The 21,690-nt window shown below is 56.5% G+C and overlaps 4 protein-coding genes across 5 annotated transcripts; 3 read left to right on the top strand and 1 right to left on the bottom strand.

Moving 5' to 3' along the window:
* Nucleotides 1-276: 276 nt before the first annotated feature.
* On the top strand, nucleotides 277-3,591 carry VAMP8 (vesicle associated membrane protein 8). Its single transcript, XM_021697519.1, has 3 exons — nucleotides 277-414; nucleotides 1,694-1,852; nucleotides 3,151-3,591. Exons 1-3 carry the CDS (start codon nucleotides 412-414, stop codon nucleotides 3,292-3,294), a joined length of 306 nt encoding a protein of 101 aa, XP_021553194.1. The 5' UTR covers nucleotides 277-411; the 3' UTR covers nucleotides 3,295-3,591.
* Nucleotides 3,592-5,529: 1,938 nt separating this feature from the next.
* VAMP5 (vesicle associated membrane protein 5) lies at nucleotides 5,530-12,099 on the top strand. Its single transcript, XM_021697497.1, has 3 exons — nucleotides 5,530-5,600; nucleotides 11,048-11,185; nucleotides 11,653-12,099. Exons 1-3 carry the CDS (start codon nucleotides 5,598-5,600, stop codon nucleotides 11,860-11,862), a joined length of 351 nt encoding a protein of 116 aa, XP_021553172.1. The 5' UTR covers nucleotides 5,530-5,597; the 3' UTR covers nucleotides 11,863-12,099.
* RNF181 (ring finger protein 181) lies at nucleotides 5,580-16,347 on the top strand. The gene is made up of 6 exons (XM_021697496.2): nucleotides 5,580-5,600; nucleotides 14,367-14,529; nucleotides 15,154-15,284; nucleotides 15,464-15,573; nucleotides 15,756-15,830; nucleotides 16,109-16,347. Exons 2-6 carry the CDS (start codon nucleotides 14,444-14,446, stop codon nucleotides 16,166-16,168), a joined length of 462 nt encoding a protein of 153 aa, XP_021553171.1. The 5' UTR covers nucleotides 5,580-5,600; nucleotides 14,367-14,443; the 3' UTR covers nucleotides 16,169-16,347.
* On the bottom strand, nucleotides 16,347-21,249 carry TMEM150A (transmembrane protein 150A). Of its 2 annotated transcripts, XM_021697495.2 has the most exons (8): nucleotides 21,063-21,249; nucleotides 20,371-20,545; nucleotides 19,871-19,918; nucleotides 19,443-19,529; nucleotides 18,765-18,832; nucleotides 18,316-18,443; nucleotides 17,934-18,111; nucleotides 16,347-17,666 (listed from the first exon to the last, which is right to left on the bottom strand). In XM_021697495.2, the coding sequence occupies exons 2-8, from the start codon at nucleotides 20,433-20,435 to the stop codon at nucleotides 17,425-17,427; spliced, it is 816 nt and encodes a 271-aa protein (XP_021553170.1). In that variant the 5' UTR covers nucleotides 20,436-20,545; nucleotides 21,063-21,249; the 3' UTR covers nucleotides 16,347-17,424. The 2 variants fall into 2 exon arrangements, with proteins under 2 accessions (XP_021553170.1, XP_021553169.1); XM_021697494.2 differs by lacking the exon at nucleotides 21,063-21,249 and having other exon boundaries at nucleotides 20,371-20,777.
* Between the last annotated feature and the right edge of the window lie 441 nt (nucleotides 21,250-21,690).

Genomic DNA, 21,690 nt, shown 5'->3' with positions numbered 1-21,690 from the left:
AAAGAAAGAAAGAAAGAAAGAAAGAAAGAAAGAAAGAAAGAAAGAAAAAGAAAAAGAAAGAAAAGAAAAAGGAGACAGCCTCCCTCTCTGTATCAGGAGGTCCAGCCTCAGGAAACTTAGGAGGGCTGCTCGATCTTTCTTTTCTTGTTCCTGACGAGTTAAAAGATCTTTGGTGCCCGGGAGCCCTGTGGCTTTAAGCCCGAGCCCTGCTTTGGGAGGAGACTGGGAGGGCGACGGAGGGTGCCCGCCTACCTGGGGGAACCTGCTGGAGGTGAGGCTGGAGCGGCTCGGGATGCGAGGCGGGCGGGGGCAGGCTGAAAGTTGGAGCAAGCAGGAAGTGAAGCGAGGGCGGCCCGGGAGGAAACAGACTAGGCGAGCCCCGTCGCGGACAGGCGCGAGCCGCTGGGAGACATGGTGAGCGAGCTGCGACCAGAAAGGGGCTGATTCAAAGACGAGTCAGAGTGGGCTGGGGAGGGGGGTGGGGGGGCGGGGATCGGGGGAGCTGGTGGCAAAGTCAGAGCGCGGGGCCAGGGCTGACTGTGGCCGCTCTTCTTTGACAACTTGGCTGCGTAAAGCTCCGAGCTGCCTGGACGGGTATTCCTGCTCCTGGCCTACTCCCTCCCTCCCCTGACCTCCGTGCTGCCCCGGAGCAGGGTTTCGGTGAGGGTATGGGTGTGTGTTGTGGGGGGGGATCCGAATTCCAGGCGGGGAGTTGCTGAGAGGCCCTGCGTCTCCTCCTCCAGCCCGCCGGCCACCGGGTGTTATGACACCCCTGGGCAGCACCTCCGAAGTTCTCGGGGGCACATTCCAGTCCTGCGGCTGCCTTTCACTTTATTTCTATATAGAAACTCCAAGAATCCGTCTCCCTGCCCAGTCTCAGGAACTGGCGGCCCCCTCTCTCTAAACATGAGGAAGAAAGCTAAGGTTTCTAAAAGAACCAGAAGTTGGTTCTCTGTTAGTCCATCTAGTTTGGACCCACGCTCCCCGGCCTGTTTCGGAGGTCGGGTGGGTGGGGGAGGGAGGAGCCTAAGAGTGGTTTTTCCCTCCCTGTTCAAAAACCTTATCATGAGCCAGAGGGGGGCTTGCCCTCCATTTCCCCCAACACCCAGGCCGCTGTTTTATTTAATATCTGCTTAAGGAGGGAGGGCTGGCCTGGTGCCTGCATATGGTGCTATGTGGTGGCAAAAGCAGAAGTTCATGGCGCAATGGCCCACGGGGGGGGGGCGGGGCTGGGGGGGCCTTGGAGCCTGGTTGCTGTTACTCTCCAGCTGCTTGCTGTCTTGCAGTGAGAGGGGCTTGTGCCAGCACAGATATTTTTAATGAGGACCCTTTGGTAAATAGTGGTGGGCTTCTCCATCCTGAGATGCCAGCTTAGCAGTCCTCCGACCCCTGTGGAGGAGCGAGGCAACCGTGGAGTGGGATTTAGGGCTGTGTTTCTTTTCCTCGTCAGGGGCTCGGGAGAACCTGACAGGAGACTTGATCTAGTCTGTCTAGCATCAGCACTCACCTTCTGGGGCTTCAAAATGCATTTGTTTTTGATTACATGAGTAATACATGAAAACATTCTCTTTGTAAACAGTTGAGGCATTAAAAAAAGCTAAAGTCCATCTCAGGCCTACCCTCCCCTGGCCTCTGAGGCTGAGTCTCAGTTCCTCCCCCACTTGGCCTAATTAACCCCTGTGTTGCTGCCCAGGAGGAGGCCAGTGGAGGTGGGGGACATGACCATGTGCGGAACCTGCAGAGCGAGGTGGAGGGAGTCAAGAATATTATGACCCAGAATGTGGAGCGGATCCTGGCCCGAGGAGAAAACTTGGAACATCTCCGCAACAAGACAGAGGATCTGGAAGCCACAGTGAGATGGGGAGCCCACGGTTGGGGTGGGGGGTAGAGGAAGAGAGGGAGGGAGGATTGTTGGGGTTTGGGGGGTTGGTGGTGTTGGGGGCAAAATGCATAGGAGGGAAGTCTGCCTTTTCACTTGTTTTGGGAATTGACGAGCAAGTCCCCAGTTCGATTCTGCTCTACTCCACTGATTGGTACTGGGGTCCAGGGAATGGCTCCAAGGACTGGCGGGGGAAGGAGGGAGATGGGTGGGGCTGATTCTTGGAGGCGTTTTCTGAGACAGCTAAGATGGCCCAGTCAGCCCTCGCATTCTTAGGCTTCTCTCCCATGAAACTAATTTTTCCCTTTGAAGGCTGCCCTTGACAATCATTTGGACCTGACCTCCCCAGGACAAAAATATTGGCTCTGGAAAATCCTCCTAGGGCCTTTGGCCTTCTCTAGGAGTTACTAGGCAGGGGGGGCGGAAAACTCTTAGAGTTTTGCTGAGTCTGCTTTAAAAAGAAGCTGGGAAGAGCAGTGAAATTCTTTGATCCAGGGGTCCTCTGCTAGCTGAAGGCTAGAATAATATCTCCCACACATCTTGCTAGACCTCATTCCTCTCTCTCTCTCTCTCTCCGGCCAGGGGCTGAAGCCAGCTGCTCAGGGAGGGAGTAACTCTAACAGAATAGTCCAACAAAGGTTGGAGGCTAAGGTTCCATGTCCACAGGAAGAGACACTGTGGCTTTCTGAGTCCTGGGCGTCATCTTGGGTATAGTCTCCCCCGGACTTAGTGTTTCTTTCCACAGCCTAGGCTGGGGAGCACGGCCCAGGGAAATGTAATTTCTGCAACTCGAGTTGAGGAGGAAGAGTAGCAGTTTCACCTCCAGCCTCCCTGCTGCGCTGGCCTGTCCTCCAGCTTCAGCGGTCCCCATGGGGCAAGGAGTCGTGGACCCAGGGAGATGCAGCCTCCTGGAGCTTGCGCTGCTTGGCCCCAGTGTGTGCCCTCCCAAGGGCAGATTGTGCACAGTGTCGCGCCCTTGGGTGTGAGCATATGTAAAAGGCCCCTCGATGTGCGTGATGGTTCAGGGGTAAGAAGAGAAGAGGGAAGGCAGGGGGCCAAGGGAAGCCCAAGAATTCTAAATTTGAGCCTGGCCCGTCAGAGTGTCATGAAGGTGTATCTGTCAAGGTAGAAGGTCAGCACAGTTTTTTTGTGTAACAGTCTGTTCCCTCAACTGCTCACTTAAATATTGGGATGGATAGCATGTGGGCCTCTGTTTGTCCTCTTGTTCCGGTGGGAGGAGGCACTGGTTCACTCTGCCTTGTCCCCAACAGTCGGAGCACTTCAAGACCACATCGCAGAAGGTGGCCCGGAAGTTCTGGTGGAAGAACGTGAAGATGATTGTCCTCATCTGCGTGACTGTTTTTATCATCATCCTCTTCATTGTGCTCTTTGCCACCCATGCCATCCCAACCTAGAGAGCCCCTCGCCCCCACCCTCCTCTTCAGGGCAACCCTCCATCGTGGGTGCCAAAAAGGGCCCTCTCTCCCATCATTGCCTGCAGGGAGTGCTGCTGCGTCCTCCTGCCCTTCACTCTGAGGCCCCTCTGCCACACTGTCTGCCCCAGGCACCTTGGCCCCCCTGGAAGGAGAGAGCTGGACTGTGGCTATGTTTCATGGGCCCTCAGAGTTGGTTGGAGAGACCCCAGAAGGCCCAGCCTGGGGCTGGGAAACTGATGGTGGCTGGTGGGCAATAAAGACCTTTCAGTATCCCTACACATGTGAGGTAATCTCTCCCCTTCCATTTTGCCTTTGGCTCTTCTATTTCTTTTCTCCCTGGGGACACCCTCTGGCTGAGATTCTCCTATTTGAGGCCCCATGGTTGGAGGGGTGGAGAGTGTAAGTTTGGAGAAGAAAGATGGAGTCTCCCCATCCTTCTCTATTTTCCATTCTTTGTCACAGGTCTTAAGAACCAGAATTTTCTGAGGCTCTCGGCATGTGGAAAAATCAAAACCATTTTAGGGTGGTATGCAACACTCCTAAGAGTGCCCCCTGGGGTCTTGCCATGTCCTTTTATTACTTTTCTGCTGGAAGTGTTAGCCGAGACAGGCAAGGGCCTCTTTCCATCTCTCTTCTGTGGCCCTGTTGCAGTCAAGAGCGAGGGGTTGGAGGAACTGGGCCACTTTTCCTTTTTGGTTCTGCAAAGTTCTTTTTATTTATTTATTTATTTTAATTGTTAAATTCAAGTAATCTCTACACCCAACATGGGGCTTGAACACACGACCCTGAAATTAAGAGTCACATGTTCTTCCGACTGAGCCAGCCAGGCGCCCCTGGTTCTGCAAAGTTCTATTTGTCTTTTGTCTGCCCCTGCCCTTTTGGGACTTAGCAGGGCCTCCGGGTCTCAGCTGAGGGAGCGAGCATCTCTCCTCATGGCTCGTGGCTGGGCCCAGTCAGTGTCACAGGACAGGGCCTATGGCTCTCCTTCCCCTCCATGTACAATGGGCCTCTTTGTCTTTGGGCTTCTCTCCTCCCCACCAGGTTCCACCTCATTGTCACTCTTTCCTGTCTTGGTTTGGGGAAAGGATTCTTGCCCTCTCTGTCCCTGTTTCTCCCGTGGGCTTTCCAGTATTGAAAACAACCTGTATAGAAGGGATAGGGTTGGGAGACAAGATTTGGGACGACTCCTGGCAAGTCAGGTTCTGGAATCATACTCTGAAAACCAGGGAGGAAAAAAAAAAAAAAAAGGCACAGAAAAGCCCTCAGGGCAGACTTTGTCCTCCTATATCAGACTGTGATCATCTTCTCTCCTCAGGTCATTCCTGGACTCAAAGTCCACAGAACTGGGGGGAGACCTCTTCCTTGGGATCTAGATGGCCCAGGGTGGGAATGTGGGCTGTACTGTCACGGTTCAACCCAAGGAGGGAAGCCCTCAACCCCCTTCCCCAAGAGGGACCACAGTTGAGATGGTGGGGGTGGCATGCGGTGGGGTAGAGAACAGGTGTCTCAGACTCCCCTGCAGAGGAGAGGGGGAGAATGGGTAGATTCAGCTCAGGAAGGCTCTGGAGGGGTGGCTTCGCCCATCCTCCCTCCCACTGAGGAGCAGGGTCATATGAGGGCAGGGCTGCAGCTGCCCTTGTGGTGAAGAGGAAATACAGAAAAGCCAGAACTAGCACCTTCTCCCTGGGGGTCTGTTCACACAACATACATTGTATAAGTGTACATACAACTGTAACAGACAGTGGTACCATTTTCGAAATATACAATTCAGCGGCAGGTAGTGCATTCACAATGTTGATTGTGAATAGTTTCTTTCGTTCTAAACTTTTCTTCGGGGAGTCGAGTTTGGGTTTGGGTTACCGGTGAATGCACTCACCCAGGTGGCAAAGACCCGGCCCGGCTGGCTGTTCGAGGCGTCTCTAGCACAGTGCCCAGCGTTAGCACGGATACAGAGGCTCGTGGAACGAGCGATACCTCCGCTCCGGAGCCCGCTCCACCGTGCTCGGGTCACAGATTGGGCCCCCGACGTGTGGCCAGCGTGCAGCGCGAGCACCAGGCTGCTCAGGCGCGAGGCCCTCAGTTCCGGAGGCTGGGAGAGCCGTGCGAAGCCGGGCGGGGTGCCGGCAGCTTTCGCTTTGCGGCGGTCCGGGTCCGGGCTCCGGGCAGGCGCGCCCCCCGCCCCCGCCGGCCGCGGCCCCGCCCCTCCGCTTCCTCCTGGGTATCTGGCACCGCGGCCGCTGGGCGACAGAAGAGCCCGAGCTGGCGAGGCGGCGGCAGCAGCTATGGTGAGGGCCCGGGCGGGGCGGAGCCGGCCGGACGGGGGGCAGAGGGCGATGTGGGGGTGCGCGGCCGGAGGCTGAAGTCCGAGGGCTGGGGTGTCGTCCGGGACCCGCGCCGGTCCCCCCCCCCACCGTGAGGTGGCCGCGGCCAGGAGCCGGATGGGGGCCAGAGCCTCCCCCGGGGCGCGCAGGCTGGGAAGGGGAAATTTGGCCGCCTGCGCGCAGTGTGCATGACTCCGGCTTCCCCCTTCCCTGAGCCAAGTGGTTAGGAGCCCGGCCTTCGGAGTCAGACTCCGGGCTGAGATCCTGGTGGTGGCCACTTACTGGCTCTGTGACCCGGGGCCAGTCACTTAACCTTCCCGAGCCTTCTTTTCCGCATCTGTGAAGTGGGGTCAGCAATACCTGATTCACTGGGTCCTTGCGAGGTTAAGGGAGATACAATGGCAGAGCCCTGCCTGGCACCCAGAACCTGCTCCTCAGGAGTGGTAGGTAATGTGATGACTTCTTCAGCCCTGCCCGGAGCCGTGAGAAGCCAAGTGTGGCCCGGGAGTTGGAAACCTGAGCAGATGGGGTGGTAGAGGCCTTGCCAGCACCGTGGCAGGGTATTGGAGGGCACACTCCTTTCCCTGCGGAGAGATAAAGGGAGATGTTTACCATAAAAGTTCCCCTGAAGTTATCAGACTATGGCACAGTCCTGGCTCTCTCCTAACCTCTACCGAGGGACACATTCTTGAGGTGAGTCATCCCCCACTCCAGCCGCAGACTCTGGCCTGTGTCCCCACTTGCCATCTCTAAGGCAAAGGTGTCAGCAACAGGAGGTGCCAGTAGCTTTCCTCCATCCCCTGGACTCCTAGGAAGATAGGCTGGGCAGGAAGCAGGCTTGGTGCTTTAAGCTTCTGCCCTGGAGAAACTGGCAGAGGTGTGATGGATGTGGCCTGGCTGGGGGTCATGATGCCTGGATGGCCTCATCTCTAGGGAACCGGAGGCAGGAAGAGGAAGCGGGGCAGGAAGGTTGCACTGAGCTCTAAGGCCACGCCAGGAAACTGAGGGAGGCTCCAAGAATGGGACAAAGCTCCGAGCCCACTTCCCAGCATGCAGGGCAAGGGATCAGGCAGGGCTAGGGGTGGGCTTCCAGTCAGCCTTGAGCACTTGGGGAGAAGAGGAAACTCCTGAAGTGAAGGCTGAGGCCAGGATAATTTATGGGGCTTCATCTGAGGCCAACAGTGGATCAGAGCCTGGGGGGCGGGGGTACCTTGATTTTTCTCCCCTCCTGGCTCCTGGCCCCATCCCTCTGTTTCTTTCACACCTGCCCCTTTCTCTGGCACCACCTCTTTCCCTTTCTTCTTCCCACCCGTTTCCCTGCCTGGTCTTTCTTCCTCATCCTCTCCTCTGATTCATTCAGTCAACAAGCATTTCTTGGGCATTTCCTCTGTGCCAGATGTGGTGACAGGTATAGGACAGAGAGCAGGAGTAAATAGTGATGGGAAAGATGAAACCTGAATGGGTAAGGGCTTGAATTCATTCATCCTATGGATGGTCCTCTCTCCTGCACTGTCCAGTGAATGTGGGTTTTGAGCCACGGGCTTCCCTCATATAGCACACAAGTTGACTTGTGTCAACTTGTCATTAAAAAGTCTGGGGAGTCTTTGGCCAGCCAGCTAAAGGACTTGACCCCCCTTTACCTGCATTCACTTTAGCACCGTGGTTAAGAATGTGATTCTTGGAGTCTACACTGGTTCCACTCCTGGATCGTCTACTTACTGGCTGTATGACCTTGGACAGGTGATTCAACCCCTCTGAGCCTCAGTTTTTTATAAAACTGGGATAATAGCATGCCTTCAGTGGATTGTTGCGAAGATTAAATAAGATCAGGTGAACAAACAGCAGGCACCGTGCTTAGCTCAGAGTATGTGCCCATTGGATGGTGGCTGTGTTCACCGTCAAGACCTAGAACCTTCTCAACAGCCTGCAGTGCCTGGTGGACATAAACTCCATGCAGGTTATTGAAGGCCCAGGTGATGTTCTGTATTTAGGTTAGAGACAAGTGCACACGTTTGCAATAAGGAAGAGCTTGCTTGTCTGGGTATTTTGTAAAATTATTTAAGAGGTTTTATTGATCACAGGTATTGAACAGTTCTTGAGATCTGATTGCTTAAAAAAAAAATCAGCGAGGGAAACTTTGGCTCCATCCACAATAATAGCTATTATTTATTGAGCATTTAGTATGTGTCAGGTATTGTGCTAAGCACTTTGTAACAGGTCACATGCGTTAGCTGACATGGCAGATATCATTCTTGTCGCCACTTTACAGATGAGGAAGTGGAGGGTCGGAAAGGTCTCGTAGTAGGTGAGGGGCAAAGGCAAGATTTGAGGGAACCAGGGCTGCAGTGCAGAGCCCCGGCCCTTAGCTCTGAGCTCAGGTGAATGCTGACCTAGGAAGGAGCTGGTACACCCCTTCGCTGCCCCCTGTCCTGTGACTAGGACAGTGGTGACAGCTGCAACAGGGTTTGTTTGGCACCCTCCAGGAGAGAAGGGAGACAGGAGAGTTAGGACAGGGAGGTTGGGAGAGCTTTGTTTTCAGAGGAACCAAGGGTATGTGGCCTCGAAACACCGGAACTATTTGAGGGTTGTAGGTGGGATATTCTGTACAGAGGGTAATGGTCTGTGGAGAACATTTCCCGTGTAACTGCCACCCCCGTCTGTCAACCACGCGGCTGCTCCACACTCCACCGCGCCCCCTCAGCCCTGCAGACCCCAGGCAGGGCTGCGATGCACCCCTCTCAGCCCCCCTTCGTCTCTATGCTTTATTTATTTGACACACACACACACACACAGAGCACAAACAGGGGGAGCGACAGGCAGAGGGAGAAGCAGGTTCCCCACTGAGCAGGGAGCCCGATGCTGGGCTCCATCCCAGGACCATGTGATCATGACCTGAGCCGAAGGCAGATGCTTCACCGACTGAGGCACCCAGGCATCCCTAGAGAAATTACTCTGAAGCCCCGCTCCGCTGTCCCCCTGGGCTCAGAAGTCTACACTAGGTCTTGTTCCAGTCTTCCGTCCAAGTGAGTGTCTTCTTCTGGACTTCCATTCTGTGTGTTCGCTGGCCCCACCCTGCCCCTCCGCCCTTACCCTCGGCCTGGTCTGTCCCTGTGGAATGCCCCAGCTCCGCCCCGTCCTGCAAGGGCTCCTCCCCCCGGGGAATCCGCTCTCTGAGGGGGGCTCCGACCCTCAGCATTGGCACCTCACCGCACAACCCTCCACTCTTCCCTACCCGTGTCACATATGTCCCTTTCCCCCAGCCTATAGTGAGCTTCTTAGGAACAGGCACAACTCATTCAGAAATGTTTTTTCCCCATGTCCACTGTGTGCCAGGCACTATGCTGAGTTCACTACGGCTGGACGGAGCGTGGCCCTGTCCCCTGGTCCCTTACCTCCATCCCCATCCTGTAGTTCTTCATTTCTCCCCATGCCAGCAGAGACCTGTGCATGTAGTATCCTTTCTCCTCTGGTTCAGGGAGGCCAAGGAGGGCCAGGGGGTTAAGCCTGAGGCCTCTGTGTTCCCTGGAGTGAATGTGTTCATTTTGGCCCGGTCCCACCTCAGCCCGGACAGGCCTGGCTTCGCAGCAGGAAGCACAGCCAGGTCTCCTGGAGAATGTGACCCAGTGCCATCCCGTGTTGGAGCATCAGAGAACAACAGCTGTGGTTTTCATAGCGGAAAAAATAATATTCAGCATCCCACCAACCTCTAGCCGTGATTGTCATTTGGAAGCTTTGCCCATTCTCAGGTTTTGGCCCTGGCCCATTATGAAGGTGGGGATGCCTGGGACTGTGTGAACATGGGCCGTGGGGGTTTGTTGACTACCACGGTAGTGAGAATAGTGCTGATGATGGCTGACTGAGGACAATGTACAGATGAGCGCAGCCCCCCTGCTCTCGGCATTATTGCTCCTTGTTCCCCAGTCACTGCTCCCCAGCCTGGGAATGCACCCCTCTGGCATGGTTTGCCTGCCCCTCTCCAAGCAGGTTGCTTTTCTAGTTCATGGGTAAATATTGACCTACTTGGGTTTCAGATACCTACCCCTCGAAACTCCTGCTGGGCTGGATAAACACACTGGGATGACATCCCTTGAAAATAAGAGTTGCTTTTGGATGAGCTATAATGCGATTGACCCACTCACTGAGTCCTTGTAATGGTCAGCACTGTGCTGGCCCCCTGGGCCACCGGGATGGGAGCAGACAAAGGTAGTCCCTTCCTCTGGGGCTTGTGGTCCAGTTGGGGAGATAGGACTCATATACTGGGAATGCTTGCAGGCTGTGTGCAAGGCAGCTGCAAGGATCCTGAATGTGAATTCTTGCCTGAGTAGGAGCGGCCCTCTGTGACCACCAGATCTTTCCCCTTTCTCTGGTTTTAAGTGGAATTCAGTCAAGTGCCAAAATGTCTGTTGCAGACAATGGGCAATGTGGTCTGGCAGGAAAAGGAGCTTGGCCAGTGCTCTGTGGGGAGGAGATGAGAACAGGGATGGGCTGCAGCGGACTAGGCTGGGAGGAGGGAGCTGCTGTGGTTTGTGAATCTGCTGGGATTCAGCTGCTCGTCCCTGGACCTGCTCCTGGACTTCCAGCTCTTACTGGGGCCTCCTGCCTTGGGTCTCTCTCAGTTGCCTGTGTCCAAAGCCCAGTCCCTTTCTTGCTTGTGACACACGCTCTCTTCTCCCCTGTTCTCTCAGCACTCCCCACCCCTCCCACGCTTGAACCCTGTGCCTCCCTTCTTAGTCCTCTGAAATGAGCTGGGTTCTTTTGTCAGGTGTGGTTGCTGCTAAAGCTGAGAGGTCTAAGAGTTGGTCTCATCTCTGTGAGTTGGACCCCAGGGAAGATCCTGGGTAGCTGGAAGGCTGAGGCCAGAGGCCAAGGAGGCTGAGGTTTCCAGGCAGACAGGGAATCAATTTTGAGCACTGATGGGGGAGTAGGGTCATGTCAGGAGGCAGAACTGGCCTGACCAGTCAGAAGGAGGTCTGATCTTTTCAGTTGGTTTCTGTGTGTCTGTGGGGTTAGGCAGAAGTTATGATGCGTGGTGGTCCAAAGCCCAGGGTAGAGGTCATCCTAGAGCAGGTGAGGAAAGTATCTGCTTTGTGGGGCAGGGGTGGGGTGAGATCCTGGGAAGTTTCCATCCGGGGGCATCTTAGAGGAAGCTGAGATGCTGTAGCCAAGGCTGACCTAGGACCTGCCTTGATGGGCACAGAGAGGAATCTGTGAGATCAGAGGCAAGCCACACACACTCAGGAGACCAGTCCTTCACTCTATACATATCATACCCTTACCTGAAAGATGCTATTCGCCCTACCCATACACGCCCCCCCCCCACACAGGGGGGGCAAGGAGGTCTCTAGGTCTCAGGATCAGATGAGGGCCGGCTGGGGGCCTCATGCGGTTCTGACCTTGGGCTTGGTGCCCAGGCAGGGACAGAGTTGGAACGGTGCCAGCGGCAGGCGGATGAAGTGACAGAAATCATGCTCAACAACTTTGACAAGGTCCTGGAGCGCGATGGGAAACTGGCGGAACTGGAGCAGCGTTCAGACCAACTGCTGGACATGGTGTGAGGCCTGGGGAAGCAGGGATGGGGGTGGGAGAGGCCAGGGGGAGTCCTCAGAGAGAGTTCTCAGGCTGTGCTCAGGGTCTCCAGGCCCTTGGTGGGGCCTGAGGCTTGCCTGAGGGCCAGTGTGGGGCCTATGGGTTTGTAGCCTAGATTAGCTCCAGATAGGCCTCATGAAGTCAAAAGTCCTTGGTTTGAAGCCGTGGACCTTCCTGAAGGTTGAGGGCTGGTATTGTTAACTGGGCGTGAGCCTGTAGGGGTGCGAGTCCAGGGCTACACAGTGTCTGAGACCAGGAGTCAGGTTGGGAGGGTCCCAGGGTGGGCGATGTGGAGAAGGGGAGCAGAGAGGCTGGGAAGATACAAATTAGGCCTTGCTGGGGTCGGGGGGCGCTGGGGGGTTGGGAGAACCTGGCCCTGGGGTTCCGGGGAAACCACTAACTCCCACCCTGTGTCTGGGGATGTTCACAGAGCTCAGCCTTCAGCAAGACAACCAAGACCCTGGCCCAGAAGAAGCGCTGGGAGAACATGCGTTGCCGGATCTACTTGGGGCTGGTGGTGGGCGGTGGCCTGCTCGTCCTCCTGATTGTGCTGCTGGCCATCTTTCTCCCACAGGGCAGTGGGGGCAGCAGTGCCCCACAGGCCCAGGACGCAGGTGTTGCCTCAGGGCCTGGGGACTGACCCAGCCAGGCCTGGAGGAGAGGCCGAGTGGCCGCACTGGCTGGTCCTGGTCTCCAGAGAACCCTGGCGTTTGCTCCCATCTGAGCCACCCAACTGAGCACTGAAGAGCAACCCTGATATGTGCACCTTTGCATCGCCTACCACGCCACAGACTGGCCCTTGCGGGCAGCCTGCTGCATTGGCCACTGCCAGGCCGGCCCCACTTGGAGCTCAGTAAAAGCTGCTGTTTGGTTAAAAGTTGCTGCTTGGTTAAAAGCTGGTGTGTGTGTGTGTGTGTGTGTGTGTGTGTGTGTGTGAGGGTGAAGCTCTCCATGTTGGTTCATCCTACTCTGCCTCTACTCTTGGGGTTGCTTAAAAAGTCGGTAGAAGGACTTCACCCCTGGGAGGTGGCCCCTTTCCTTTTCCTTCTGTACTTGATCCAACCCTACCCAGACAGATCCTTCTGGAGTGCAGGTGCAAAGACAGAGTGGCTCCCAAACCAGACCCTTCACAACCAGGGCCCTCTGAGCCTGTTTCCTTCAGAATGAACTCTATTCTTTTTCTGATGTCTTGAGGATGCTCAGAATAGGACTCCAGAAGAGGAAAGCACCTCAAAGGTTTTTTATCTCACAAGGCTCTCACTTAAAAAAAAAAAAAGATTTTAGGGGCGCCTGGGTGGCTCAGTTGGTTGGGCGACTGCCTTCGGCTCAGGTCATGGTCCTGGAGTCCCGGGATCGAGTCCCGCATCGAGACTCGATCCCAGGATCCTGGGATCATGACCTGAGCTGAAGGCAGTTGATTAAACAACTGAGCCACCCAGGCCCCCCACCCCCCCCGCTAAGCCTCTCATTTTTTAATAGACTTTTCCCTCCCTGAACACTCCATCCTCAATTTCTCTCCTACATTCTTCCTCAAGCTTTACACCTGATTACAAATGAGGCCGATAGCAGTGAACATGGAAGGGCTTCTCCCGTGCTGTAACGCACCATCACAAAGGATAGCCTAGAGTTTGCCCTGTAGGCAAGAACTTGGGCTTTTCAAAGCTCCAGGGCCACACAGGGCTAAGCTGGCAGGGCCTCAGGGTCACAGGAAAGATGACTGGGTAAAAGGCCATGGAAGAAAGAAAGACTGCGGGATCTGGGCAGTCTCTGCCTGGGCTATTTGACTGCACCTCAAAGTCAGGTGTGGGTGGAAGGGGAATTCAGAGTCAAGTGTGTAACAACAGAAGCAGTTCCTTGTTAGGTAAAGTGAGGGCTTCTGACAGAGAAACCAGAACAAAGCTGAGAGCTGTGTGGAGCTTTACCTCTCACAGAACTTGTTACTTCCACGGGGCTCATTACCATCTTCTTTTTGGAAAGATGGGGGAAAACACTTGGCCCTGTAGTTGGTCAGCAACACCACTTAAAGGCCATGTGAATTTGGGCAAGCCACTTCTGAGGCTTGGGTTTTACATATGTAAAAAGGGACATACTTAACTCCCAGAACAATTGTGAGGATTACTTGTGTGTAAAACATCCGTCAATGTAATGGTTCTAGATGCCAAATAAATGATAGCTATCATCCAAATCATTTAGTGCAGTTCTCAACCCTGCCTCACATTAGAATCACCTGCAGAACTTCTAAAAATACTACCCCTAGGCCTAGATCAGTGAGTACCAGAGCTAAGATTTAAATCCAAGTCTGTGGGATGTCTGGGCACCATCCATTAGCCACTGGCCTACACAGCTTCCTTATGGGGCCTAAATCAGTTAAATCAGACTCTTTGAGGGTAAGTATCTGACTCAGGGTTATTTCCCCCTAAAGCTGCAACCCCTCGTTCTCTCTCCAGGATAGTCATGGGTAGCCAGGGAGGCAAACCGCTTATTGAATTCAAGCCACTGATTTCACGGAAGCTCGGGGAGAGGCTGCGCAAGGGGCTGAAGGTCACACACATAGTCCCATGTGAGGGTAAGGCCCCAGATTCCCCAGCAGGGCTTTTCCCTCCCTCGGTGGGGGAGTTTTGCCCCACCCTTTATTGTGCCTAACACAGAAGAGATAAGTAGGAAATTTTTGTTTTACGGGTCAGAGGGAAATCAAGAGCCAACTCCTGAACCACTTAGAGAGCAGCAGGTGCAGAAGTACCGGGCGGGGACCGGGCAGAGCAGCGGGAAACGCCGTGATTCCAGGTTGGCAGTACCCTGAGCCCCTGCGCCAGCGCCTCGCTCTCTGGAGGGCCTCTAGCATCTGCACGTCCTAGGCCCTCTGAGCCGCAGAACGGACTGACACGACCCCTACAGCCCCGACATCTGGCTTTCCAGGGCGCTGTGGACGCGAAGCACACGTCACTCCCAGACTGCCTACCCTAGGTTCGGAGTCCAAAACAGATGTTTTCTGACCGGCCCTAGCCCCTGCCATTGGCTTTAGCCTTTGGTCACCTGATCTACTCGAGCCACGAGAGGCAGCAGAATTAATACTTCCGCTTTCAGTGCCCCTAACGAGCCTCTGTGCCCGCCTTTTGGATGCTCTGATTGGTCTTCCTCTCTCAGGCCCGCAGCTTATTGGCCAGCTCCGCGGGGCCGCAGTCTAGTGGGGTGCGAAGGCTGTGTCAGATAGCCCGGCTGCCATGGCGTCCTATTTCGATGAGCACGATTGCGAGCCGTTGGATTCCGAGCAGGAGGCCCGAACCAATATGCTGTTGGAGCTCGCAAGGTGGGTGCGCGGTGCTGGGAGGTGGGGGCCCAGGTATCAGGTTTCTGGGCTGGGGCTGGCTGGAGAGGGCGGATTATATGGGGCAGAGATTCTGGGGAGGACGGATGAATAATCTGGAGAGTTAGTCCGGAGACGAGATTCGAGGAAGGTCGATAATTTGGATCATCCGTGGTTGGGCCGGGCAAGGGGATTGTGGGAAAGACTGGAGCTGGCGAATAGCGGGGGAGTCGGGAGCGGGACGATAGCCGGTTCTAGCAGCTACGGGAGAAGACGGGTCATGGAGTCAGGGGAGGGGCCTTGTGGGTGTGAGTAGGTACATTCGTTAGGAACAAGCACGGAAGTCCAGACTGCCACTTGGAATCTGGCTTTACCGGGTCATTTCCACTTGGCCTGAGTAACTTTTCTGAGCCTGTTGCCTCATGTGTAAAATGGGACTAAACAGCTTGCATGCTTGGGGTTGTCTTATAGCAACTCCAAACCATTTCCCACTGTGCTTTTGATCTACTGAGCACTTTTGTGGGGTAGCTGTTAGTACTAGCTGTTCATGGTATTTATCTGTTAATGCCTAGTGGATTGTGGGGGCAAAGAGAAAGGACGGTTCTGAACATGCGTTATTCTTCCCAGGTCACTTTTCAATAGGATGGACTTTGAAGACTTGGGGTTGGTAGTAGATTGGGATCACCACCTGCCTCCACCTGCTGCCAAGGCTGTGGTTGAGAACCTTCCCAGGACAGTCATCAGGGGCTCTCAGGCTGGTAAGAACACTAATTCTTACTGCTGTTTGGCGCAGGCGTGCCAGACCCACCCCCTCCCAAGCTAGACTGGTCTAGCCCTTCAGTTTTCCAGGTCAGGTTGGGGCAAGAATGTCCTTCAGGAGTGGGAGTCGGGAGGTAGGGCCTGTAGCAGCTCTCCTGATCAGCACTCCCTCCTAAAGAGCTCAAGTGCCCCGTGTGTCTTTTGGAATTTGAGGAGGAGGAGACTGCCATTGAGATGCCTTGCCATCACCTCTTCCATTCCAACTGCATTCTACCCTGGCTAAGCAAGGTACTGCTTCCTTTCTCTCAGCCCTCACCCTGCCCTGGGCCCAGTTTTCAAGCCTCTTTCTGTTTATGGACTTTTAGGGGATCAGAGAAGGGAGAGGGGTAGGGGTGGGAACTGGGAGCAGGGGATGGATATTAGCTGATGAAGACCAGACCTAGGCTGGAACACTGCCCTCCTTTTCTCAGACAAATTCCTGTCCCCTGTGCCGCCATGAGCTGCCCACTGATGACGACACTTATGAGGAGCACAGACGAGATAAGGTAGGGGCTGGTGGTAAGTGGAGAGGTTGGGTGGTAATGGGGACCCCCCAGTCCCTGTCCTCAGGGTTCTCATTCCCTACCTTAGTAGCCCTGGGTCGGCCTCAGGGTCCCTGGCTCTGGTCGTCTTCCTGGTGACTTTGGCAAGGGACAGGAGCCTTGGCAATGTATATGCTAGGGGCCTGAACACAGTGATAGGCAGGCCCCATGATAGCTGTCCCATCGCTCCACGCACAGGCCTTCAGGTATGGCCCATGCCCAGTGTGCCCTCTTTCCTTCAGGCTCGCAAGCAGCAGCAAAAGCACCGACTTGAGAACCTCCATGGAGCCATGTACACATGAGGTGCCTGGGGCGGAGCACCTGTCTGCCACAGCATCTTCCTCTTGCACCTGAATCCTCATTAAAGATTTCTTTATCCACCCTGCACTGCACTGCTCACAGGCCTGGGCAGGGCCTCTGCACCCTCCATAAGGTCCCTACTGCTACTGGGGAAGAGAGGCCTGAACCACAGAAAGCACCAGGCTGTGTGTCCCTTCCTGCCAAGCCTACTGGCCCGAGAGCAGTGGAACCCAGATCAAGAACCTGGCCGCTAGACCAGCCAGTGCTTGGGCCTATGTGCTCATCGTTGGAAAGCAAAATGGGTCAGGGTCTGGCATCCAATGGCTACTTACAGATGGTAAAGAAAAATTAGCCTACATCTCTCTCCCCTGCAATTTTTAGTCAACCTTGGAATCCCACAGGCTTTCTTTAGCTTCATTGTGAAAATTGCTTCTAGCATTTTAAAGTTGTTCTATGGAAGACCCCCCCCACCGCCCAATATCCCTTACTAAGGAAGCCAACTTCAAACCACACTCTGAGTGGGGGAAGGATCATGTCAATTCTTCAGACAGTTTAAAGGCCTAGAAAGGGTTTCAAGCCCTTGAGGGGTATTTGGATGGCACCAGGCATCCTTTATTCTTAGCAGCCCTGCTCTCAAAGAGCATTGGGCACTCAGACTCTCCCTGAGGGCAGGGGTTTCCTCCCATCCTTTGCCTAGGGAAAGCCGTCCTGGCTTAGGCCCTCCCTTGATTCTTTAGAACATACTACAAACATGCAAATTAGAATTCTTTTAATAGATTAAAAAAAAAAAAGTACTAAAATACCCATGTGGTTCTGCTGTATTACTTGCCCAAAAGAAAGTAAGGGGCAGAGTGAAGAATCCCAGTGCACCTCAGTGGGCCCAAAAGTGGGCCTTCCCACAGACTTCTGTCCCTCTTGCTGTTCCCAGCCCCCAATTCCTGCAGCAGGAAACCCCAGTGGTGTGGCCTTGGCACTGGGGAGTAGAAGGCACCTGAAGGGCCGGCTGGGTGAGTGAGGATATGTGACCTTTAAACATAAAAACAACACTGCAGAGTCGGGGAGTAGCCTGTGTGTGGCCCAGGCCGCTGCCAGGCCCGCTCCGCTATGGCACAGGTGGGTGTGGGATGGCCATTCCTCCAGCAGTAAGGAAGCCTGTATCCCAGCAGAATACTTGCTCAAAATCGTTTTTGGTACAAAATAAATGCAAAGTTAAGAGGTGGGGAGCTGCTGAGGCTGGGCCAGCCACCCTCCCCAGATCTCAGATCATGGCGATGCTTTCAGGAGCACAGTTGAGGTGAGTGGAGGTGCTACAGCTCCCAGAGGACTTGCAGGCCCGGCCGGGGGCAGGTTGCAGCGCGGCCACCAGCGTCTCTGAGGAGACTGCCCCAAACTCGTAGCTGAAGGTGCCGTAGAAGATGAGGATGTCGATCACGAACACCCACTCGCACAGGGCTGCCCCGTGCTGCAGCTGAGAGCTCTCATGCATAAAGAAAACACCGCCTGGCATGAGGCTAAGGAAGTGTTCCGTGGGACACGCGGTGGCTGGTGACAGCCCTGTCTCCCCAGGTAGATAGCTAAGCTGGGGCAAAGAGCCAGGTCTCCCCACCTGGGAGGGGAGGAAGGAAACTGCACTGGGCAGTATTTTCTGGATATATGTGTGCCAGGCTCTCGCCCACCCCCTGCCCCTCACCCCCACCCCCTGGGTCTTGGGTGGGGAAAGGCTGGGCTAGAGGAGGAGTTCCTGGCTGCCCTGTCCTGGAAGGATACTGAGGACTAGGGTGACAAAGGCGATGGCTGCCAGTACAATCCGCAGGTAGGCCATAGCCAGGTCCTGGGGGGCAGTGGCCCCATGGTAGGAGAGGGCACAGTGCAGGCAGACGAAGAGCAGCCCGGCGGGGAAGGCCACACCAGTTCCGATGTAGTGCAGAGACTTCGCATGATCCACCTGGGCCCGGAGACAGGGGCTGATCTGTGAGGCAGCCCCCCCCACCCCTCTTCCCCCCGCCCCCTTCCCTCCCAGCCCCTCTCTCCCCACCCTCAGCCTTGAAGGGCTGTCTCTGCAAATGGGGTCAGCCTTCAGGGGACTGAGGGCACCGGCAGAAGCCAGGCCCCGTTAGTAAAAGTTCAAGAGGCAGGCAGGCGGGCACACCTGGAAGTTGCCGACCACCACGAGGCCCGCAGCGTTGGTGCAGCCCGTGATGAGCGTTGTGGTGTTAACCCAGGAGTGACGGCTCTGCTCCAGGAGCTGCCCGTAGAGCAACAGGCAGATCAGGACCACTGGGGGAAGAGAGCACAGGTGGGGCCGGCACTGGGGCCCTCCTCCCACCAACTCCCCCACCTCCACCCCCGCCAGACACTCCTGAGGGCTGAAAGGGAATAGAAGGGCAGGTAAACTGGGTTTCCTCAGGCTCTGGCCAGCAGGGTGGCTGTGTGGGAGCCTTTGGCTCTTGTTAAAGGAACAGGAGAGAAGTGGCCCCTCTTGCTTTAGCCCTTGGTGGGGTGGGCTACACTGAACAAGGGTTTCCTGGGCCTTTCTGGGAAGGGGGGTGGGGAGTGGGTTGGACTGGGCTGGCTAGGGGGGCTGAGGGCACAACTCACCCATGAAAGCACCCATGTTGCCAATGAGGCTGAAGAGGCAGCTCTCTGGGGGATATGTGCCACACTTGCTGGGGGTGGGGGGCAAGGACAGAGTGAGAGAGGGGCAGGAGTACTAGCACCCCCATTCTGGCCCATCTGTCTCTTGCTTTATCTGTGCCTGTTCCTTAGCAGGCAAGCCACTGATTTATGAGAAGGGCCAGTTGTGTACACAAACAACGGGCCCCAGGCTGGGCCCTCCCCCAGAGCAGAGCTCATGTGTATGATGGGTAAGGGAGTGCCCAGGATTGCCTGGCAGAGCCTGAGACTCCTTGGACTCCCTGAGATTGTCAAGGCCTGCAGCCAGTCTGGCTTCCCTTGAGCCAGAACCGGGGCTGGGCAATCAGAGGGCTTGAGCTTCAGTCCAGGTGCCTCCACTTACTAGCTGTGTGACCTGGACCGATGACACACCTCAGTCTGTTTTCTTGCCTACAAGATGGTGAAAACAGGAGGTGCCCGGTCATGGCAGGATTAAATGGCGCTATGCACATCGAGCACTCAGCATGGTGCCTGGCACATAGTGACTGGCACGGAGAATTGTTCTTAAGTGATCTTAATACACTCATTATTCCTGAGACTGGGGGACAGGTCTTTGCCTGAGGGGCTTGGGTCTCCCTGACCTGCCCAGTTTCCAGACTTTACCTGATGAGGGGGACATCATCCAGGGTGCAGCAAGTCTTTGGGCCCCCTTGTTCAGCGGGGTCAGGAGAGCAGGATTCGTTGTAGGACCTGGTAGGCAGGACAGAGAGTAGCCTGGGGAAAAGGGGGTTCTCCCAGCTTCTGGGCCTGGAGCCTCAGGCCCTCAGAGACCACCCTTCCAGACTTCCCTTGGCAGGGACAGAAGAGCCCACTTCCCAGAACCCGCCTGAGACAGAAGCCAAAGAGGTGAAGGGATGGTGGGAAACAGGTAGATGGGCATGGAGCCATGCCTGGGGAGGGGCAGGCGTTGCCAATGTCAGGTAAGAGCTGTGAGGCCCAGGGTCTCCGTCTGGCTCGCAGCTGCCCCGACCCAAGAGGGAACAGAGATGAAGGGAGCTTTAGAGGGAGGCTGTCTGCAGAGTGCGCCATACCAGTTCTCCACAGGGCATGCGTGGCGGTTCATCACGGCCATGGCATACCTGCGGAGGCAGAATGGTCACCCCACACCCATGGCCCTCCCAGCCCAGCTTGCCCCCACGGACTCTTTTCTCTTGATTCTGGCCCCATTCAGCCTTTGTTCTTGCTGGGGACTCAAGTTGAGGTGGCCCTGAAGCTTGATACCACACGAGAACCCACAGCACGGCCCCACACTCGAGGACCTCTGGAAGTGGCCCTGGATGGAAGGTCTGTCAGGGTCACCCTACTGGACAGCAGTGGTGCCAGCTTGTCCGAAGGGGCTGTGTGTCCAGGCACCAGGCCAGGCTTGGGAGACAGCTAGAGTGATCCTGGGTACCACTCTGGAGCCCCCAGCAGGACAAGGGACTCTGTGTGTGCCATTGAGCTCCTGTTGGGTCCTGGCTGGGCCCTAGCCCTCCTCAGCCTTGGCCCATTTTGTCCCTTAGTCGCCCTCCCCCTCCCCCTCTTTACTCACACAGTCCATAGGCCCGTGATGGAGAATGCTGACAAGCTGACAGGAAGGAGGATCCAGGCGGTCATGAGGGAGGGGAGCCAGGGTGGTGTAGGGGGAAGGACAAGAGGTAGGTGGGAAAGAGGGGGCCGGCCTAGCTACCTTAAGATACTTCGCCAAAACCATCAGCGGCCCAGGCCTGGTGGAGAGAGACAGGTCAAAGTCCAGGGTCCAGTGACTGGCCGCAGCCGGTGGGGGGAGAAGGTGGTCAACACCTGATTCACAGCGCCCCCATTTGGGGCTGAGCCCACGCCAGAACGTGGACACCTTCTGGCCTCCACCGTGGGCCTCCGCGTTCCACCCGAATGCCACCGGTGCGCCCCAGACGCTCAGGCGGGGCCGAAACATCTGGGGGGGGGGGAGTCCCGCTCCCACGCCGGAGGGACCGGGTTGGGGGAGGGGCTGCAGTCAGGACCGTCCAAGGGGCCGCGCCAAGGAGAGCCTGCGGGCGGGTGCGGGGCCCGGCGGAGCGGCGGCCGCGCGCAGGCAACACCTGACCGCCGGCGCCCCGGGGGAGAGGCGGGTTCGCGCAGGAAGCCCAGCCCGGCCCCCGCCCGCGTGGGCGTACGGAGCCCCCACGGGAGCCGGGAACGCGAGCCTCCCCAGCGGATGCCCCCACCCCGAGGGCCGGGGACACGAAAGGGCCCAGTACGCACCTCCCCGGAGCGCCCCGCCGCCTCCGCCGCCGCCGCCGCCGCGCCCTGCTCGGCCCCGCGTGGCGCCGTCTCTGGCTGCGGCCCTCGGAACAGCCCTGGAAGGTTTAAAGGGCCGAGCGGCCCCGCCCCTGGCGCCCCAGCCGCGCCGCGCCGCCCGCCGGGACGTGGAGTCCGCGCCGCCCCGGTCCCCGCGCCCGCGCTCGGCCGGAGACTACAACTCCCGAGGCCCCGCGCCCGAGTGGCGGTGGAAGCGTGGGCGGTGCCCCGAGTTCGGGGCCCTGAGAGCCGAGGGCTGTGGCGTGGTACTTGGGCTGAGGCTCCGACTGCGAGAAGCCCGTCGTCCCGCGTACCTTGTTTCTGCGGTGGAAGCTTCGGGGGAGCGGGAAGCTCCGGAGCCGCGCCGCTGTGATTGGCATCGCGCACAAGGCTGGAGGGAGCCTCCCTCCGCCGCTGGGCACATTTTTGCAGCCCGGACCGGCCGACAGTAAGACTTGGGGGAACCTCCCTCAGCGCGGCGCCCCTTGCCTGCCTCTGTCTTAGGCGAGGCGGGTCCGCGAAGAAGGGAGCACAAAGCCTTGGCTGTTAAGTTCAAGCGCCCGCGATTGGGTTTATGCTTCCTTCGGCTCAG

Source organism: Neomonachus schauinslandi, chromosome 10 (assembly GCF_002201575.2).
Source record: "Neomonachus schauinslandi chromosome 10, ASM220157v2, whole genome shotgun sequence".
Lineage (NCBI taxonomy): Eukaryota > Metazoa > Chordata > Mammalia > Carnivora > Phocidae > Neomonachus > Neomonachus schauinslandi.
Note: the sequence above shows the minus strand (reverse complement) of the source record. Positions and strands in the feature narration are given on the sequence as shown.